This window comes from Petaurus breviceps, unplaced genomic scaffold (genome assembly GCF_028583685.1).
Source record: "Petaurus breviceps papuanus isolate PSGF00001 unplaced genomic scaffold, PetGlider_PUasm1.0 91133, whole genome shotgun sequence".
Lineage (NCBI taxonomy): Eukaryota > Metazoa > Chordata > Mammalia > Diprotodontia > Petauridae > Petaurus > Petaurus breviceps.
The window spans coordinates 53,428,192-53,445,582 of record NW_027187419.1 but is presented as its reverse complement, the minus strand read 5'-3'; the positions used below and the strand labels follow the sequence as shown (position 1 = coordinate 53,445,582).

Genomic DNA, 17,391 nt, shown 5'->3' with positions numbered 1-17,391 from the left:
CTCCTTCTCCTCCTCCTCCTTCTCCTCCTCCTCCTTCTCCTCCTCCTTCTCCTCCTTCTCCTCCTTCTATTCTTTCTCCTCCTCCTTCTCCTCTTCCTCCTTCTCCTCCTCCTCTTTCTCCTTCTCACTACTTCTCACTAGAGAAAAAAACCAAAGATAAGTATATTCTAAATTCAAGGCAATGTAAGGAGGGCATTAGCAGTTAGGGCATATCAGAAAAGGCTTTATGTAGAAGGTAGTGCTTAAAAACAGAGGCTTTCAAATGAAATTGTATAGTAAGAAAAGTAGTGATGAAACATTTCCCCCATAAACCCAGGATACACTGTCCATGAAGAGATACAGCATTAGTAGGAAGAATGGACCCAGCTTAAACACATGAATCCAAGGGCATATACATAGGCCAGAAAACACATGAGAAAGGGCGACTCATGCCTCTGACATTTCAGGGATCTTATGACTTCTAGTCATGTCATTGGTCATAACATTGCACTTTCTCCCTACTGCTCTCACATGGCTTGCTGTCTCTACCAAGTGTGCAGTGTCTGTTGGACTTTTGATACATGCCTGGCATTTAAACTCAGTATGCAAGCTCTGCTAGGCACTATTCCCTGCTGGTCTCACATGGTTGTTGCCTGGTAATGCTCCACGGATCCCCTGCATGCCAGTATATTATGATATTATGAAATTTGTCTCTATTTTGAGGATGTGGCTTCAACTCGAGTTCTCAGCTGAGGCAGTGCTTTATTCTTAGAAGACTGGGTTATGCTAACTCCCCTCTTTTGATCTTTCTTCTTCTCTACATCACCCATTTCACATCCACCTTTACGTGGGTAATCCATCCCAGATGCTTTTCCCTTCCCTTGCTATACTTTCTTTATCAATGATCTTTTATTGCTTCAGTTATCTCTATACCAATGATTTCTAGATCCCTATTCTCTCTCCTCAGCTCACATCCTACATCAACAACATTTTGTTCAACATCCCCACCTGAGTGGTCTACTGGCATCTCATACTCACCATCCCAATGAAATAACAGGCTCTGATCTCTCCAAAAATGTGCCAGGCACTTCTGATAGAGAGGTGATAGACTTAGGGTACAGATCAAGACATAAGTTTTCAAACATGGACAATGCAGAAATTTGTTCTGCTCAACTATACATATTTGTGGCAAGTTTTTTTCTTCTTTTTATAGTAGGGAAGGAGTATTCAGGAGATACAACACTGATTCAGTTGAGTGTTGCTTCCTTGCTTCTGTGTTGGCCATGCTGGTCTGCAGGTCAGAAGTCTGAGAGAGGAGCTTAGGATTTCTTGTGAGCTGGCTTTTTATACTTAGGCATCAGAAAATTTTGTCAGTGATTCAAAGGGCTGTTCAATGGACTAAGTTAGTTTCAAAGACAGTTTCAGTATCTTTTTCCCCAAAATAAGTTAGCCTAAATGGACTAGGGCCGTAGAAAATACTAGCCCAGTTAGCATGGCAGGGTCTTAGGAAATATTGCTACTTCTTTTGCTGTCTAGGGGTGCTTGGAACCCTGAGATTCAAGGGCAAAAGGTGTGGGTCTACCTTGAAAGAATTTGAGAACTCAAGCCTTCCAGTCAGAGACAAAGTTTATTAAAACACTGGTTGGTGTGGGCAAGATTTTAAGGATCTGCGCCTCTGAGCCAATTCTAATGAAAGTAAGGATGGAACATTTCCTGCCACCCCCATTGATTTTCCCCTACACTGTAAAAGCTCTTCCTTTCATGCTTCTTTTTTTGTGAGATAAGTTACCCTATTCTATCTCTTCCTACCATGTATCCCTCTTTTTCACCCTTTAAATTTTTAAAAAAATCATCCCAGTATAGTCAACTCACACCTTCTGTCTATACTCCTTCTAACTTCCATACTAATGAAAAAGTTCTTAGGAGTTAAAAATCATTTTCCCATGTAAGAATGTAATCAGTTTAACCTTATTGAATGCCTTATGGTTTCTCTTTCTTTTTTTATACCTCTCTTGAGTCTTGTGTTTGAGAATCAAATTTTCTATTCAGCTTCAGTCTTTTCATCAGGAATGCTTGGAAGTTCTCAATTTCATTAAATATATTTTTCCTTCCTGAAGGATTTTACTGACTTGCTGGGGATGTGATTATTGGTTGTAATGTTGTAATCCTAACTCCTTTGCTTTCCAGGATATCACATCCTAAGCCATCTGATCTTTTAATGTAGAAGCTGCTAAATATTAAGATATCCTGGCTATGGCTCCTTGATATTTGAATTTTTTTTTTCTGGCTGCTTGTAATATTTTCTCCTTGACATGGGAGCTCTGGAATTTGGTTATAGTATTTCTGAGAGTTTTCATTTTGGGATGTCTTTCAGGAAGTAATCAGTGGATTTTGAAAATTTCTGTTTTCCCTTCTTCTAGGAAATCAGGGCAGTTTTCCTTGATAATTTCTTGAAGTATCATGTCTTTACTCTTTTTTTTATTATAACTTTCAGGTAGTCCAATAATTATTAAATTATCTCTTTTTGATCTATTTTCTGGGTCAGTGATTTTCCAATGAGATATTTCACGTTTTCTTCCATTTTTCATCCTTTTTATTTTTTTAAAATTGTTTCTTAATGTTTCATGGAGTTGTTAGCTTCCACTTGCCTAATTCTAATTTTTAAGGTATCAGTTTTTAGTGAGCTTTTGTATTTTGCATTTCATTTTCCATTTGACCAGTTCTACTTTTTAAGGTGTTTTTTTTTTGTTCAGTAAATTTTTGTACCTCTTTTACCATTTGACCAATTCTGGTTTTTAAGGAGTTCTTCTCTTCAGTGGATTTTTGTGCCTCTTTTACCATTTGGCCAATTGTGGTTTTTAAGGTGTTATATTCTTCCTTATTTTTTTGTGCCTCCTTTGCTAAGCTATTGTCTCTTTTTTCATAGTTTTCTTGCATCACTCTCATTTCTTTTCCAATTTTCTCTTTACCTTTCTTGTTGAGCTTTTTCAGGAATTCCTTTTTTTTTGAGTCTGTGACTAATTCACATTTTTCTTTGATGCTTTGCATGTAGGTGTTTTGACTTCATTGTTTTCTTCTTTTTTTAAAATGCTTTATTAACTTCTGATTTACATCATTTGTTTCCTCCAGATTTTGAGTTACAAATTTTCTCCCCGTTTTTCCCCTACCCACCGCTCCAAAATAGCAGTCCTACAGGATATCCCCTCCTCCAATCTGCTCTCTCCCATATTTTCTCCCATACCCCTTTAGACTTTTCCAGTGGATCTCTATGCCTCAGTGCCTGTATATCTTATTTCCCAATTACATGTAATATGGTATTAATAATAGTATATACACACACACATTTATATACATATATATTTGAATATTTGATTTTAAAACTTTGAATTCCAGATTCATTCCCTTCCTTCCTTGTCACCCACCTTGGGAAGATAAGCAGTTCAGTATAGGTTGTACATGTGTGGCTAGTGCAAAACAATAACATAGTAGATATATTGTAAAAGACTGACTATATTTCCCTCCCTCCTATCCCACCTCCCACTTGTTCTATTCTCTGCTTTGATCCCATCCCTTTTCAAAAGTGGGTGCTTCCAATTTCCCTCCCCCCCAACCTGCCCTCCCTTCCATAATTCCCCCCTCATCCCCTTCCCCCCCTACTCTCCTGGAGGGTAAGATACCCTATTTAGTGTGTATTTCATTCCCTCCCCAACCCAAATTCAATGGGAATAAGGTTGACCCATTCCCTTTTGCCTTCCTATTCTTTCCCTCCATTGTAACCATTTCCCCATGCCTATTCTGTATGAGATAGTTTACCCTAATCTGTCTCTCCCCATCTCCTCTCATTATATTCCTCTCACCTCTTAATTTCACCTTTTAAGTATCATCCCTTCCTGTTAAATTGGTCCTGTGCCCTCTATCTATGTATACCTGTAAACATATATACACACATTCACATATGTATTCATATGCCCATATAACCTCATATACATATATATATATATATATATATATATATATATTTCTAATCCCTTCAACTACTGAGAAAAATTTCATAAGTTACAATTATTGTTTTTCCATGTAGGAATGTTAATAGTTCAATTTTGATAAGTTCCTTATGATTTCTTTTCCCTGTTTACCTTCTCATGCTTTTCTTGCTTCTTGTATCTGAATGTCAGATTTTCTATTCAACTCTGTTTTTTTTTCAGCAAGAATGCTTGAAAGTCCTCTATTCCACTGAATGACCATATTTTCCCCTGAAACATGATACTCAGTTTTGCTGGGTAGGTGACTCTTGGTTTTAATCCCATATCCTTTGACCTCCAGAATATCATATTCCAAGCCCTTTGATCCCTCAGTGTAGAAGCTGCCAGATCCTGGGTTATCCTGATGGTGTTTCCACAATATTCAAATTGTTTCTTCCTGGCTGCTTGTAATATTCTCTCCTCAATCTGGGAATTCCGGAACCTGGCTATAATATTCCTAGGAGTTTTCTTTTTGGGATCTTTTTCAGGAGGTGATCGGTGGATTCTTTCAACCTCTATTTTGCCCTCTGGTTCTAAAATATCAGGACAGTTTTCTTTGAGAACTTCCTGGAGGATGATTTCTAGGTTCTTACTTTGGTCATTCATTGTTTTCTTCTGAGTTTGTGTCTTGCTCTACCCTGTCACCATAGTAACTTTCTGTGGTCAGATTCTTTTTTTATAGTTTGCTTATTTTCCTAGCTTGTTTCTTGACTTTTAACTTTAAGGTTAAAGTTATGCTCTGCTTCTGAGATGGAGGGGGCAGTGTCCCAAGCTTTGAGCCTTTTGTGCTACTGTTTTCAGTACTAGTTCTGGGTGTCTAGGTTTTAAGTGTTTCCAAGGGGGTATGATTGAAGGAGAGAGTGACTACAAGCACTCTTTTTTGCTCTGACATTGTGATGAGTTCTCTTTCTCCTGTGGGCCATAATTGCTAGTGTGCTTGTGTTCCTCTTTGATTGGAATTACAACTGGGAACTGTGTATAGGCAATGCAACAGAGTCATGCACCCAGTGCCAACCAGGGGTCCCCTGTAATCTCCTTCTGACAAGTTGTTCCTGCCTCTTACTATCTGTGGGCTGAGAGCTCTGGAAGCTGCTGCCTCTGATGCAGTGCCCCAAAATCCTGCTGCTGGCTTTCTGGGACATGGCTTGTGCTGGACTCTGCTCTATTCTTACAGATCTTTCATGCTGACCTTCTAAGTTGTCCTGGACTAGAAAATTGTTTCACCTCATCCTTTGGTTTATTTTGCTGCTCTAGAATTTGTTTTGAGGTGTTATTTAAAAGTTGTTTAGAGGGGAATTTGGGAGAGCTCAGGTGAATGCCTTCTTTTACTCCACCATCTTGGCTCTGCTTCCTATCTCAGAGCTCCAGTTAACAAACTCTTAAACTTCCATGCCTTCAATTGCTCGAGTGCTGCTTGCTGGGTATCGTTGGAGGAAATCTAATGATCTCTGAATTGACAGATCTAATGACTTTAATTTTCATTCTTCTTGACCTCTCTGCAGCTTTTGACACTATTGATCAACCTCTTCTTCTTCATATTCTCTTCTTCCTGGTTTTTTTTCTGACACTATTATCTCCTAGTTCTCCCCCTGTCTTTCTGAGTGCTCCTCAGTTTCCTTTGCTGGATTTTTATCCGCCTCATACCCACTAACTGTGAGTGTCTTACAGAGGTCGGTGTTGGACCCTCTTCTCTTTTCCCTCTGTACTCTTTCACTTGGTTATATCAGCAGACCTCATGGATTCAATTATCTTCTCTCTATATTTGCCTCTCAGCTGACCCTGGCCTTGCATCTTTAGCTGACTATTGGATATCTTGAACTGAATGCCCCATACACATCTTAAACTCAACATATCTAAACTGAACTCATCTTTCCCTCCAAATACTGGCCTCCTTGATGTCCTTTACACAAAACATTCCATCTCCTGACTCTCTGAATTTTCACTGGCCTTGCCTGGAGTCCTCTCTGTTTTCATCTCTGCTTCCTCATCTCTATCACCTTCTGGCTTCCCTGGTTTCCTTCAAGTCTTAGCTAAAATCTTACCATTTACAGGAAGCCTTTCCTTATCTTCCTCAGTTCTGATGCCTCTTCTTTATTGACTATCTCCAATTTATCCAACTTACTTTATATTTTGGAGGCATATAGTTGTTTTCATTTTGTTTTCCTTATTAGATTGTGAGCACTTTGCTTGGAAGGACTGTTTTTTTTGCCTTTCTTTGTAGCCCCAGTACTTAGCCGTGTGTAGCCCATAGGGAACACTTAATGTTTATGGACTAAATGACTGCAAAATGAGACAGACCATTTTTTGGTTCCTCTCCTCCTACTTCTCTTTCTCTTTTTACTTCTTTCCCTCTAGTACATGTTTCTAGTTCATTGTAGTGTTTTAGACCTCAGTAACCTGGTTAATTTTGATCTTAACCAGTTGTAATATAGTTCTAGTTTCATTTCATAGGTAAGGGCCTTTAGAAAATGTTTCCCCTAAGCAGGTATAATAAGCTTTCTGTTTCATTGATCGGGCCATTTGTATGCTTGTTTTTGGTGTGGATAAACTTGATTGAACCCCTGTTTCAGACTTCAGAAAGCCTGCTAGAGGTGCTACGACTGTTCTCAGTGGTAGGTTATATTAAGTTCTGTGCTCTGTGTTCTGTTATTTGTGTGGGATGAAGTTTGAGGCAGAAGTTATATCTGAATGCTGTCCCTGACAGGCCTTCTGAAAAAGATGCTCATTTCCTGGGACTATTCCAAGGTAGAAAATTTAAAAATAAACAAACTTAAACTCTCCAGAATACAAGAAGAAAAATACCTAAGCTTAGGTTTTCCCTGTCCCTGCCATACATTTTGAAAACAAAAATCCCTTTTGCATAGGAAACTGATCACTTTCCTCTCCTGCTTTGCTACTCCTCAAGTGGCACAACCCTGCGATCCACCTTATTTGTCTATGTGCTATATGCATAAGTGTTTCCCTGGAGCATCCTAGACACACAGACTCTCAGGCATGGGGCTGTCTTTTGTTTCGATAACCCACTATTTCAAATACATTCTGTGATCTTTCTCTGTTGCTCTCTTCTAGAAAAGAGATGAAGGGCTTGGAGCAGTCTGGTACCCTAAAAGGATCGTTAAGTGCTGATCAGCAGCTGGCTCTCATAAGTATTTGCACCGATCTCAAAGTGGCAGTAGAGGGCGCCATGCACATTCAGGTGAGAGGAGCATCTGCGAATCACCTTACCTACTCATGGGCAGTAGTGATTCTGAAGTATCATGCATTTTGCCTATGTTGCAGGAATGGGAGAGGCAAGAAGCAATCATTTAAAGGGTGTACTTGACTCAGATTCTTACAAAACTATATAAAAAGGAAACGCTCTTTTTATAATGTATCTTTAACAGCTTCTAACGTCAACAAAATAAACATTGTGGTAATGATAGGGGATTAGGAGCATTTCTTTTAAAATAAATAATCATATGTTCTCCAGATAGAAAGTGACAGTGTGATTTTCCTCTGTTTGTTTTGTGCATCATCTTCTCACCATGGTAAAATTATATCTGCTAATTTATGGAGATGATTAAAGGTCTGAAAAGTCTGTAATAATACCTTTTCCCTTACTTAAAACTTTTAACTAGTCCACTAGAACACCAAGTTCTATTTCAAATGTACTGATTTCTAGTCTTATTTTTCCTATACTGTATTTGTGCAGCATGGAGGGATTTTTTTGTTTGTTTTTTAAATTTGCAGGCAAAGCTTTATCTCAATTACATTTCATTTTATTAGCTTCAATCTGATAGGATCAGACCATTGAGATATTTTTGGATACCAATTTTATTATACATTGTATTTATGATCACTTATAGCTTTGTGTTAGGTACAGATTTTATAAGCTTGTTATTGATAAAGATCTCAAACAGAACAAATCTTTGGAGTACTCTATTGGAGACTTCCTTCCCGAATAACATTCATTCTTTACTCTTTCGAGTCTTTTTAGCCATCTCCAAAACCACTTAACTGTACTAGTGATCTAACCTGCATTATTCTATCTTGTTTATAAGTGATGGGGAGAGATTTTGTTAAATAAATGCCTTGCTGAAATCCTGACATACAATGACTGTGATGATCCTCTTATCTATCAGGCTATTATCAGGCTTATTTTAAAAAATTCATTTAACCATTTATGATTCTTTTTAACCCATTTTGACTCATAATTATTGCCTCTCTGTTTCTAAATGCTCACAAACTATTACTTTAATAATTTTTGCTAGAATTTTTAAAAAGTTTGTGGTCAAGTTTACTAGTCTATATGTGATTTAAAATAGTCACCTTTTTTCTTACTTAAAGGTTGGGACATTTACCCATCTCCAATTCTCATGTTCTTCTTTGATTTTTCATAATTTTTTAGAAATCACTGAGAACATGTCAGCAAACACTTGCACATTATTTTGCTACCCTATGATGTAGTTTGTCCAAGCCCTCATTTGGGGGCAGTGTGAGCTGTCATCATCTTCTCCCTTTTTTACAGGCTTTATTTATTTATTTTTCTGTCCTTAACAGTCTGTGGATCATTCTCCTTGCAGAAAAGATAGAAGCCAGTTGGGGTTGGACACTCTTCTCCATTGTACATTGTGATTTTCTTGCCAGTGCCAAAGAAGCATCATTCTTTCTTTGATCTTCTTTTAACCCCAGCATAGCTCAAAAAGCTGCCCTCAAAAGAATATAAACTTCTGGAATTCCTAGGCACTGACTATAAAAGAGAATTTGGCTTAAGAGGATTGGGAGGCTCCGAAGAACAAGATTTTGTGGATACTGGCATTGTTGGTTCCCATGAATAAGAAAAGGGTGAGGTATATAATAAGACCAATGTGGTTTATTAGTGAAATCAGACTTCAGAAAGACAAACTTTAAAAGACAGAGGGGATAGGAGTGAAGGTGAATATAAAGGAATGATAAAGTTTCATGAGAATGGTGTTGAAAAGGCTTGCTTTCGTCTACGTGGCTAGCCCCACTCGAGCACAACGCCTTGTACATGCTAGAGACTTAATACATATTTTTGAATTAATTTGAATTGAAGCCTATTATGAGCTGAGATTTGTTATAAATGATTAATAATAACAATAATTTACATTTCACATAGTGCTTTTAAGATGTACAAAGTCCTTTCCTCACAGTAATTCTTTGAGGTAGGTAGTATAAGTGTTATCCCCAATTTACAGTTTTAAAAGATCAACTTGTGTACAAGTTCTTGCTGCATACTGGATACTGACAGGCATTTTTAGCTTCTAGTCTTGGCTTTGTCATATGGTAACAACAATAACAATAATAATTCTTATAGTATTCTAATGCTTTACAAATATGATCTCATTTGATCCTCACAACAACTCTTGGAGGCAGGTGCTATCATTATTCCCATTTTATAGATGAGGAAGCTGAGGCAGACAGAGGTTAAGTCATTTGCCCAGGATCCCTCAGCTAGTAAGTATCTGGGGCCAGATTTGAAGTCTAGTCTTTCCGACTCCAGGGTAACTCTCTATTCCCTGCGCCACCCAGCAGTTTGATCATTAGAAACTTCTATTAACCACTTTGAGCCTCAGTTTTCACTTTTGCACTCCTATTGCCTACCTCAAGGCATTGTTTTGAGGAAAGTGTTTTTTAAATCTAAAAGGTTCTATTGTAGGGGTTTTAGACCTTATTTATAGCTACCCTCCACTTCCCTTTGGCAGCTTGTGGATCCTCTTCTCAGAATAATGACTTTAAATGCATTAAAGAAAAGATTTCAAAGGAAACCAATTATAATGAAATATATTTACCATACTGTTGATAAAAAAAGATCTTGGACCCCAAGTTAAGAACCTTTGTTTATAGGAATGTGTTACTTATAGGACTATAGATTTCAAATGGGAAGGGACCTTAGTAGCCATCTAGTAGAAGTAATTACAGGTAAATTCCTCATGGATGATAGAAATTTAGATGATGCTTAAGGCACTGATGGGCTCTGGGAAGAATACATACTAATAAATCGTCTAGTGATAGAAACTTAGATAATTGAAATATCATAAACTTATACTGGGTATTACCCCAGTCTGTACAACAATATACATTTGATTTAATAATTTTATTTGGAGAGTGCAGCTTGTGTTTGTGTTCATATCATAAACTCTTTTGTACTTAGAATTGCATGATAACTATATGTGGGGATAAACCACCCCAAGGAGCAGTCATAGTTATCTTTAGTGGCTTTTTGAAGTTCTGGATTCCTTGTGATAATGGGGAGCAGTGGAGTTTTTGTTTTTGTGTAGTCTTGTTTTTTATTTAATTTTTAATGATGCCACTAGGGCCATCTTAAATTCTTTGATATCTCACCCATTGAAATTTCACCCATTGTTCTGTTATTGTATGAATTTACTTGGTCTGCTGAGAAGAATTAATCCACAGACTCTTAGAGAATAGCTTTCAAGAAAATAATTATTCTTATCTTTCTGTGTTTGAGAGGCTTGTGATTTATTTCAATATCTACTATCTATAAGTACAATAAAGTACTTTTGACTAAGAAAAGATCACAAAGGACCTGCTTTGACAAGTGGCATAAACTAGTACATATAGTATAGGCATAGTAGTGTAAATCTGTATGATGGGGATACTTGGATCGATTATGGTTACCTGTGTTGACATATAGTAGGTACCAAAAAATGCCTGTCAAGTACCTCTATTCAGTCACCAAATAGCAATGGGAGAAAAAAGATCACTGTGCTAAGGTGCTCTCTTTGTACAGTTAACATCTTTGCTGTATTTATACATTTTTTTTTTGGTATCCCATAGGGAAGACAAAAAACCCATCAGTAAGCAAACCATGGATCTAAGCAAAAGCAAAAGAAAAGTTCTAGGGTTGATTGATTCTAGGGTAGATTTTAAAAATAAAGATAATAAATCTGGTATATTTTGCTACTGATATATGCTTCCTGTGTGTCATACCTTCAAAACCACATCTCCTCTTGAGACATTTTTTTAAACCAGGTATCTGCTAAATGACAATGTTGTGTTCTCAACAATCCAGGTCATCTTTGAGTCATTTCTCTTTAAGTAGAGAAGACATTGAATTAGATGTATTTTCTAAGGCCCCTTTAATCCTGAGATTCTGTGATTCTGTGATATTGGTTATCGCTTCCTCTTCATACATCAGAGTTAGTGAAAGAAGAAAACCCTGGGGATAAGGCAAAGACATTTTTTTTATCAACAACACAAAATTCATGATGGGTTTCATAATAATCCCTAGAGTCTTTTGGGTCAAAATCATGGGAATCTGAATGCATTCTCTCATCTTAAAAATGAATCTTCCACCCATATCCCAGAGGGCATTTGGGTCAGAAAGTTGCCCAATGCTTTGCTGAAATGTAGGAGCGTGCAAGTTTGAAACTTGAAATTCCAGATCTCGCTACAATATTTCAAACGAAATCTTGCCTGGCAAGAAAATCTTTCATGTTAGTAAAAAAAAAAGTCAATCCTGGAATGTCTGTCAAAAGAAAAGAGCATTATGGCTTGCTTTTAGCTATAATGCATATAACAATTAATTAAGAACTAGGATTTTGGAGATCTCCAAAACTGCCAAAGGAGAGTGGGAAATGTCAGTGACATTGTGAAATTAGCTTAATCTTCCTTTCAGCAAATCATATCCTAAATTACTGAAAAGTTTAAAAGCTACCTAGCCGCATAGTTGTACTACTGAAAACTGAAATTTGCAACCCAAAGTTATTCATTAAAATTTATAAAATATTACATTTTACATCTTTTATCATTCTATTTTTTCTTGCCAGTAATTAAAGTGAATCCTTATGTTTTATGAATTAAGAAGGGATTTCTTCATGAAAGTAGACCCTCTGGTGTTGAAACCAATAAAATTCACTATACTTTTCCCCTTAATTCACTGAGAATCCAAATGTTGTTGTTGTGTTGTTCTGTTACATTGACATGGAGGTGTGTGTAGTAGTTTTAAAATTAGATATTTATTTTTCTGGTTATTAAAAAAGAAATAAGACTAGAATCAATTCAATGAAAATAAAAAAGAAGCATATATTCTAAAGGTTGGGAAAAATTATAAACAATTTATATTATTCTTTTACAATATAAATTATATATTAATTATAGATTTAATCATTAGTCTTTGTGGGATAAAATACAGTATTATCAAGCTGAAATTATTTGTCTTTAGAGTGTGAAGTTTCCAAAAAAGTTGGAAACTATCTAAGCCTCTGAATTTAAGTTTAGTTTCTTAGTTTACTCCATTGTTAATGGAGGGGTTTTTTTCCCTCCAAAACTTAAAATTTAAAAACAAAAGATGATTTACATTCAAGGTTCCTGAAACACAGCTACTACCACTACTGTTTCTTGCTTTAGGTATACTCACTTTTTTTGTGATTAAAAACTTTTGGAATTGATAAGGAACATATTGTTTTATCTTACAGAGCCCCCAAACCTTAGCCTTAAAGGATTTTCAGGTCTTAAAATGTTATGTTAAACAGAAATGCTTATTTGAGAAACAAACTATAAGAGCTCAACTCAGGAGTGTTAAAATAAGGAGGAAGAGGAGAACCAAGATTTGAGAAATAAAAGGATGGAGTCAAGGAATGTAAAGGCATGGAGAAAAGAATGTAGGGTGTAGGGGAGGGGGTGTGTGTGTATATAGGCACTTGAACCTATGGTATGGAAGCAGAAGGTAAAAGAACGGGAAAAACATTGAAGAGGTTAACAAAAGCATTCCCAATAACCCTATACCACACACATTTTCATCTTCTACTGTGATTTTTTTCCCTGTGGGAACATCTTTGATTTTAGTGTGGTATCTTGGATCTCCTCTATCTCTATTAAGAAACCCCATCATTGTGATGTGACACGAGACATAACTGAGGACATGTGACGCCTGAAAACCAAGGAGGGCAAAACAGGATGTGTCTTGCTGCTCTAACTCATAACAGTGACAGGAAAGGTCACCAAAATGATTGGGAAAACAGGGTTTGCTTTGCAGCCACCTTTAAGGAAATGTATAATTTTCATGAGGCAAAGAAAATGCTGGGGTGTTAGAAATTCTCCACTTAAAATCATCTGATGACTCATCATAGAATTGAGCAGTTGGAAGGAACCTTGATGGTGATCTATTACAACCCAACCTTAACATGCATACTTTTTTTTTTTTTTAAAGCAGTTGGGGTTAAGTAACTTGTTTGTTTGAAGACCTCTTGTGAGGGGGACCTGCTCATTCCCAAGGTAGACCCTTCCATTTTGGGGCAGCTCTAATTGTTTGAAAGGGCTACTAGGTGGTGCAATGGATAGAGTGCTGGTCCTGGAATAGGGATTTTCCTGAGCTCAAATCTGGCCTCAGACTTGTACTAGCAGTATCACTCTCGTCAAGTCACTTAACCATATTTGCCTCAGTTTCCTCATCTGTAAAATGAGCTAGAAAAGGAAATGGCAAACCATTCTAGTATCTTTGCCAAGAAAATCCTAAATGGGGTCATGAAGAGTCAAACATGATTGAAATGACTGAGAAACAACAAAAATTGTTAGAAATGTTTCCTTACATAAACCTAAATATTTCTCTTTACATCTGGGTCCAAACGGAATGTGGAACAAATGGTAGCTGTGGAATCAGATGAAGCTAGGTTCAGATCCTGCTTCTGACATGTGTAAGACCTTGGGAAAGTAACTCAGCCTTCCTAGACCTCAGTTCCTTAGCTGTAAAGTGAGGGTGTTGGACTAACTGGCCTCTGAGGCCCCTTTGAGCTGTAGATCTGTGCTATCTCTTCTATACTCCAGTCATTCAAATACTTGATGATGGCTTCAATTTAAATGAGACATTCATCTTAAAGTGCTTGTTGCTTTTAAAATTCACATAGTTCTATAATGTATTCTTTGGACTAGTGATGTTTTATCAGATTTGCTTGAATTATCTTCTGTTGCCAAAAACCAAATTGTTCTCTGCAGCTATTTAATTTATCAAAGTTTATTGGGGGGGCAGCTAGGTGGAACAGTGAATAGAGTGCTGGCCCTGGAGTCAGGAGGACCTGAATTAAAATTCAGCCTCAGACTTAACACTTAACTAGCTGTGTGACCTTGGGCAAGTCATTTAACCCCAACTGCCCTGCCTTCCCCCCTCCAAAAAGACAAAAACATTTTATTGAGCATCTTCTATTTAATGCTGTGGGGAATACCGACATGAATATGACATGGCTTCTACCCTTAAGTGAGTTAGATATATCTCTGTACCCTGGGATCAAATGAAAGTGCAATAAAGAGTACAAAATGCTTTGGAATTTCAGAAGAGGTAAAGAATATTTTCTACTAGGACAACCTTCATGGGGAAAGGAGCTTCAAACTAGGCCTTGAGTGATGGGTAGAAATTGTATTGGCAGCTCTGGGGTGGAGGGGCCTTCCATGTGAAGAGAACAGTGTAAGGAAAGGCTCAGAAGGGTGGTGAAGGTATGGTGAGTAATGAGTTTGTTAGAGCATGGGGTGTGTAAGAAGAGCATGGACAGCATCCCTATTTCCTCCTCCTCCCTCACCCTGACCCCTTAACCCACATTCAGGGGGAGGGGGAGGGGGAGGGAGCTCTTAGAAACTGACTTCTACAGTTTGCGAGTCCTTTGCCATATATATGTGTATGTATGGATGTATATATAGATGTATATATAAATATACTTTTTTAAGCATGGGAAAGAGGACAAAAGGAACTGCATTATAAAGTACCCAATATACAAATATACACAATTCAATAAAGATGTAGTTAACTTCAGTATTTTTTTTGTATAACTCTATGCTCTTATTTCATAATGTCTCTTGCTCCCTGATTGTGTGGAAACATAGAGAGATGTAGTCAGTACTACTGACCCTGTTTTCATTATACTGCTGGATTAAGTTAATTTACTGAGTCACTCTCTTGCCAATTATTGTTAGTAAACTATTTTATTGGCTTAGGAAGGTGGTCATGAGGTCAGTGTAAATTTTTTTTTCATTTAACATATTTCCATTGTTTAAGTTTACTGAAACCTTAATAAAATATTGGCTTCATCTAAAAAAAAGAGAGAATACAGAGAGCAGTGAGAATGGAAAGGTAGGCTCACATCTCTTACTACCATGCTAAGAAATTTGTGTTTTATTTAATACGTGGATATGACTATTATGAGGGAACCCTAAAGTATTTTGGGCAGGAGGTTTGCTCAACTGGAGTTATTCTTTAATGAGATTAATAGCAGATGGACCAGAGGAGAAAAGACTGGATAATATTGAGAAAAAGCTTTTTTCTTCCCAAAATTATAGAGAGCATTATTTCTTGTCTTCCTAACACTATACAGGCAGGTTGGATGGCAGCTAAACTTATTCTCTGAGCGTGTAGCTGTCAGTAAGACCTTAGGAAACATTTTTTCATGTTAATCCATTTTCTTGTGCTTCTAACTTTAAGAATGAGTGTGAAGTGAGATGCGTGAGAGTGGTTTTATTATTGTTTAGTAGTTTAGTCATGTCCAATTCTTTATGACCCTGTGGACCATACTGTCCATGGAGTTTTCTTGGCAAAGATACTTGGAGTGGTTCATCATTTCCTTATTCAATGGATTAAGGCAAACAGAGGTTAAGTGACTTTACCAGGGTCATACAGCTAGTAAGGGTCTGAGATCAGATTTGAACTCGTTTCCCTGGCTCCAGGGCTTGCACTCTATCCACTGTGCCGCCAAGCTGCTTTCATTGCAAAAGTTCATAGTTGAATAAGTCATAAAAATCCTAATTTTAGGAGTAGAAGTTCCAACCCATAACTTCCTGGCCCGCTCCAAACTATGCTGCTTCTTCTGTGGTTCTCCTCTTTCTCTCACAAGAACTCTGACTCCTACTCCTGGGACTCTGGCTCTTATATATGAGCTTTTATCTTGCCAGGAATCAGTCATAGCCCCTGTCTAACACTAGCTCTCACATGTATGTTGTCTTCTATTAGAATGTTCTCCTTAGGAGCAGAGACTGGCTTGTCTCCTGATATTTATATATTTAATGCTTAACATAGTGCCTGGTTCATAGCAAGTACACAATAAATGCTTTTTCATTCATTCATAGCTGATGCTACTGTGAATGTCCGTCCATACCCATGCATCTGGGAACTTTTATTCTTCTAGCAGCAAATTTCAAAGAGTATACAGTAAATGTTTATTCTTAGATGTCATCTTCCTACATGTTGCTAATTTGTGCTGTCTGTTTCTCATGAAAAAATATGAATTTTATTTATTTTTTTGATTACTTCATGAGATTCTTGGAGTTGTACTATTTATGTATAACATTGTTTGATGATAAGAAAGGAAGAAGCAGTAAAAGATATTTTTTTGCTTGATTGCTCCACCCTACTTAATAGTGTTTTAATTTCTTCCAATTACTTAAAGAATTTTCAGCATTCACTTTCATAAGGTTTTGATTTCCAGATTTTCCTGCCTCCTTCTCTCCTTGCCTTCCTCTCCACCCCCTCCCCAAGACAGCAAGCAATCTGATATAGTTTATACATGTACAATCATATTAAATATATTTTCACTTTAGTCATGTTGTGAAAGAAGAATTGGAACAAAAGGTAAAAATTACAAGAAACAAAAAACAAAAGTGAAAATAGATCTGCATTCAGACTCTATAGTTCTTTCTCTGGATGTGGACAGTATCTTCCATGCTTGATTACTTTTTAAGCAGGGAAATGAAATTCAAGAAAGAAAAAAATCTCGAGTAGCTCTTGTCCCTGGTGGCTCTTCAGACCATTAGAGGGTAGGCTCCTTTTGGAAGAAGAAAGAAAAGGAGTTATGTGTCAAGGCAGTAATGTTAGACCAAAGGGAACCTTCAGTTCTGTCACTGTGAACCATCAGAGCTTTCCAGCTGATTGACAGTGGCTGAGTCCAGTAGAGTCTACTGTTGCTCTGACCCAAACCCAGATCAGGAACTTGTAGTGCTCAGATATGTGTGTCTTTGTGTATAACATAATAATCAGTCTTTGCCCTGGATTATAGTCATTTTGGGAGCACTGAAGGCTTGTAGGTTACAAGCCCGAGGTATACCTGAGCTCCTGGAATAATATAACCCTCAACACCAAGGTAGCAGCAACAGGACCAACCTAGATCAGCCCTAGTATCAGGCCCAAAGTCAGGAAGTAGAATGAGCAAATGATAAAAAAAAGTCTCATTTTAATAAGCTACTATGGTGATAAGAATACTCAAGACCAAACCCAGAAAAAGAGAATAACTCTAATGTATCTACAAGGAAAGCCTCACAAAGAGGAACAACACAGCATGGGCATAGATTCAACCAGAATTCTTGAATGAGATGAAGCAAGAGTTTCAAAAAAGTATTAAAATATTTTTGTCAATGAAATGAGACTGCTAGAGGGAAAAGTAGGAAGAGA

The 17,391-nt window shown here is 37.2% G+C and overlaps 1 protein-coding gene across 2 annotated transcripts in view; it reads left to right on the top strand.

Annotated features, from left to right (window-relative positions):
• The window catches only part of CRYL1 (crystallin lambda 1), a 187,894-nt gene that overhangs the window by 33,828 nt on the left and 136,675 nt on the right, over positions 1-17,391 (top strand). For both annotated transcript variants that reach the window (XM_069080634.1, XM_069080633.1), the window contains exon 3: positions 7,071-7,197. In XM_069080634.1, the coding sequence (XP_068936735.1) occupies positions 7,071-7,197 (127 nt within the window). The remainder of the gene's footprint in view (positions 1-7,070; positions 7,198-17,391) is intronic.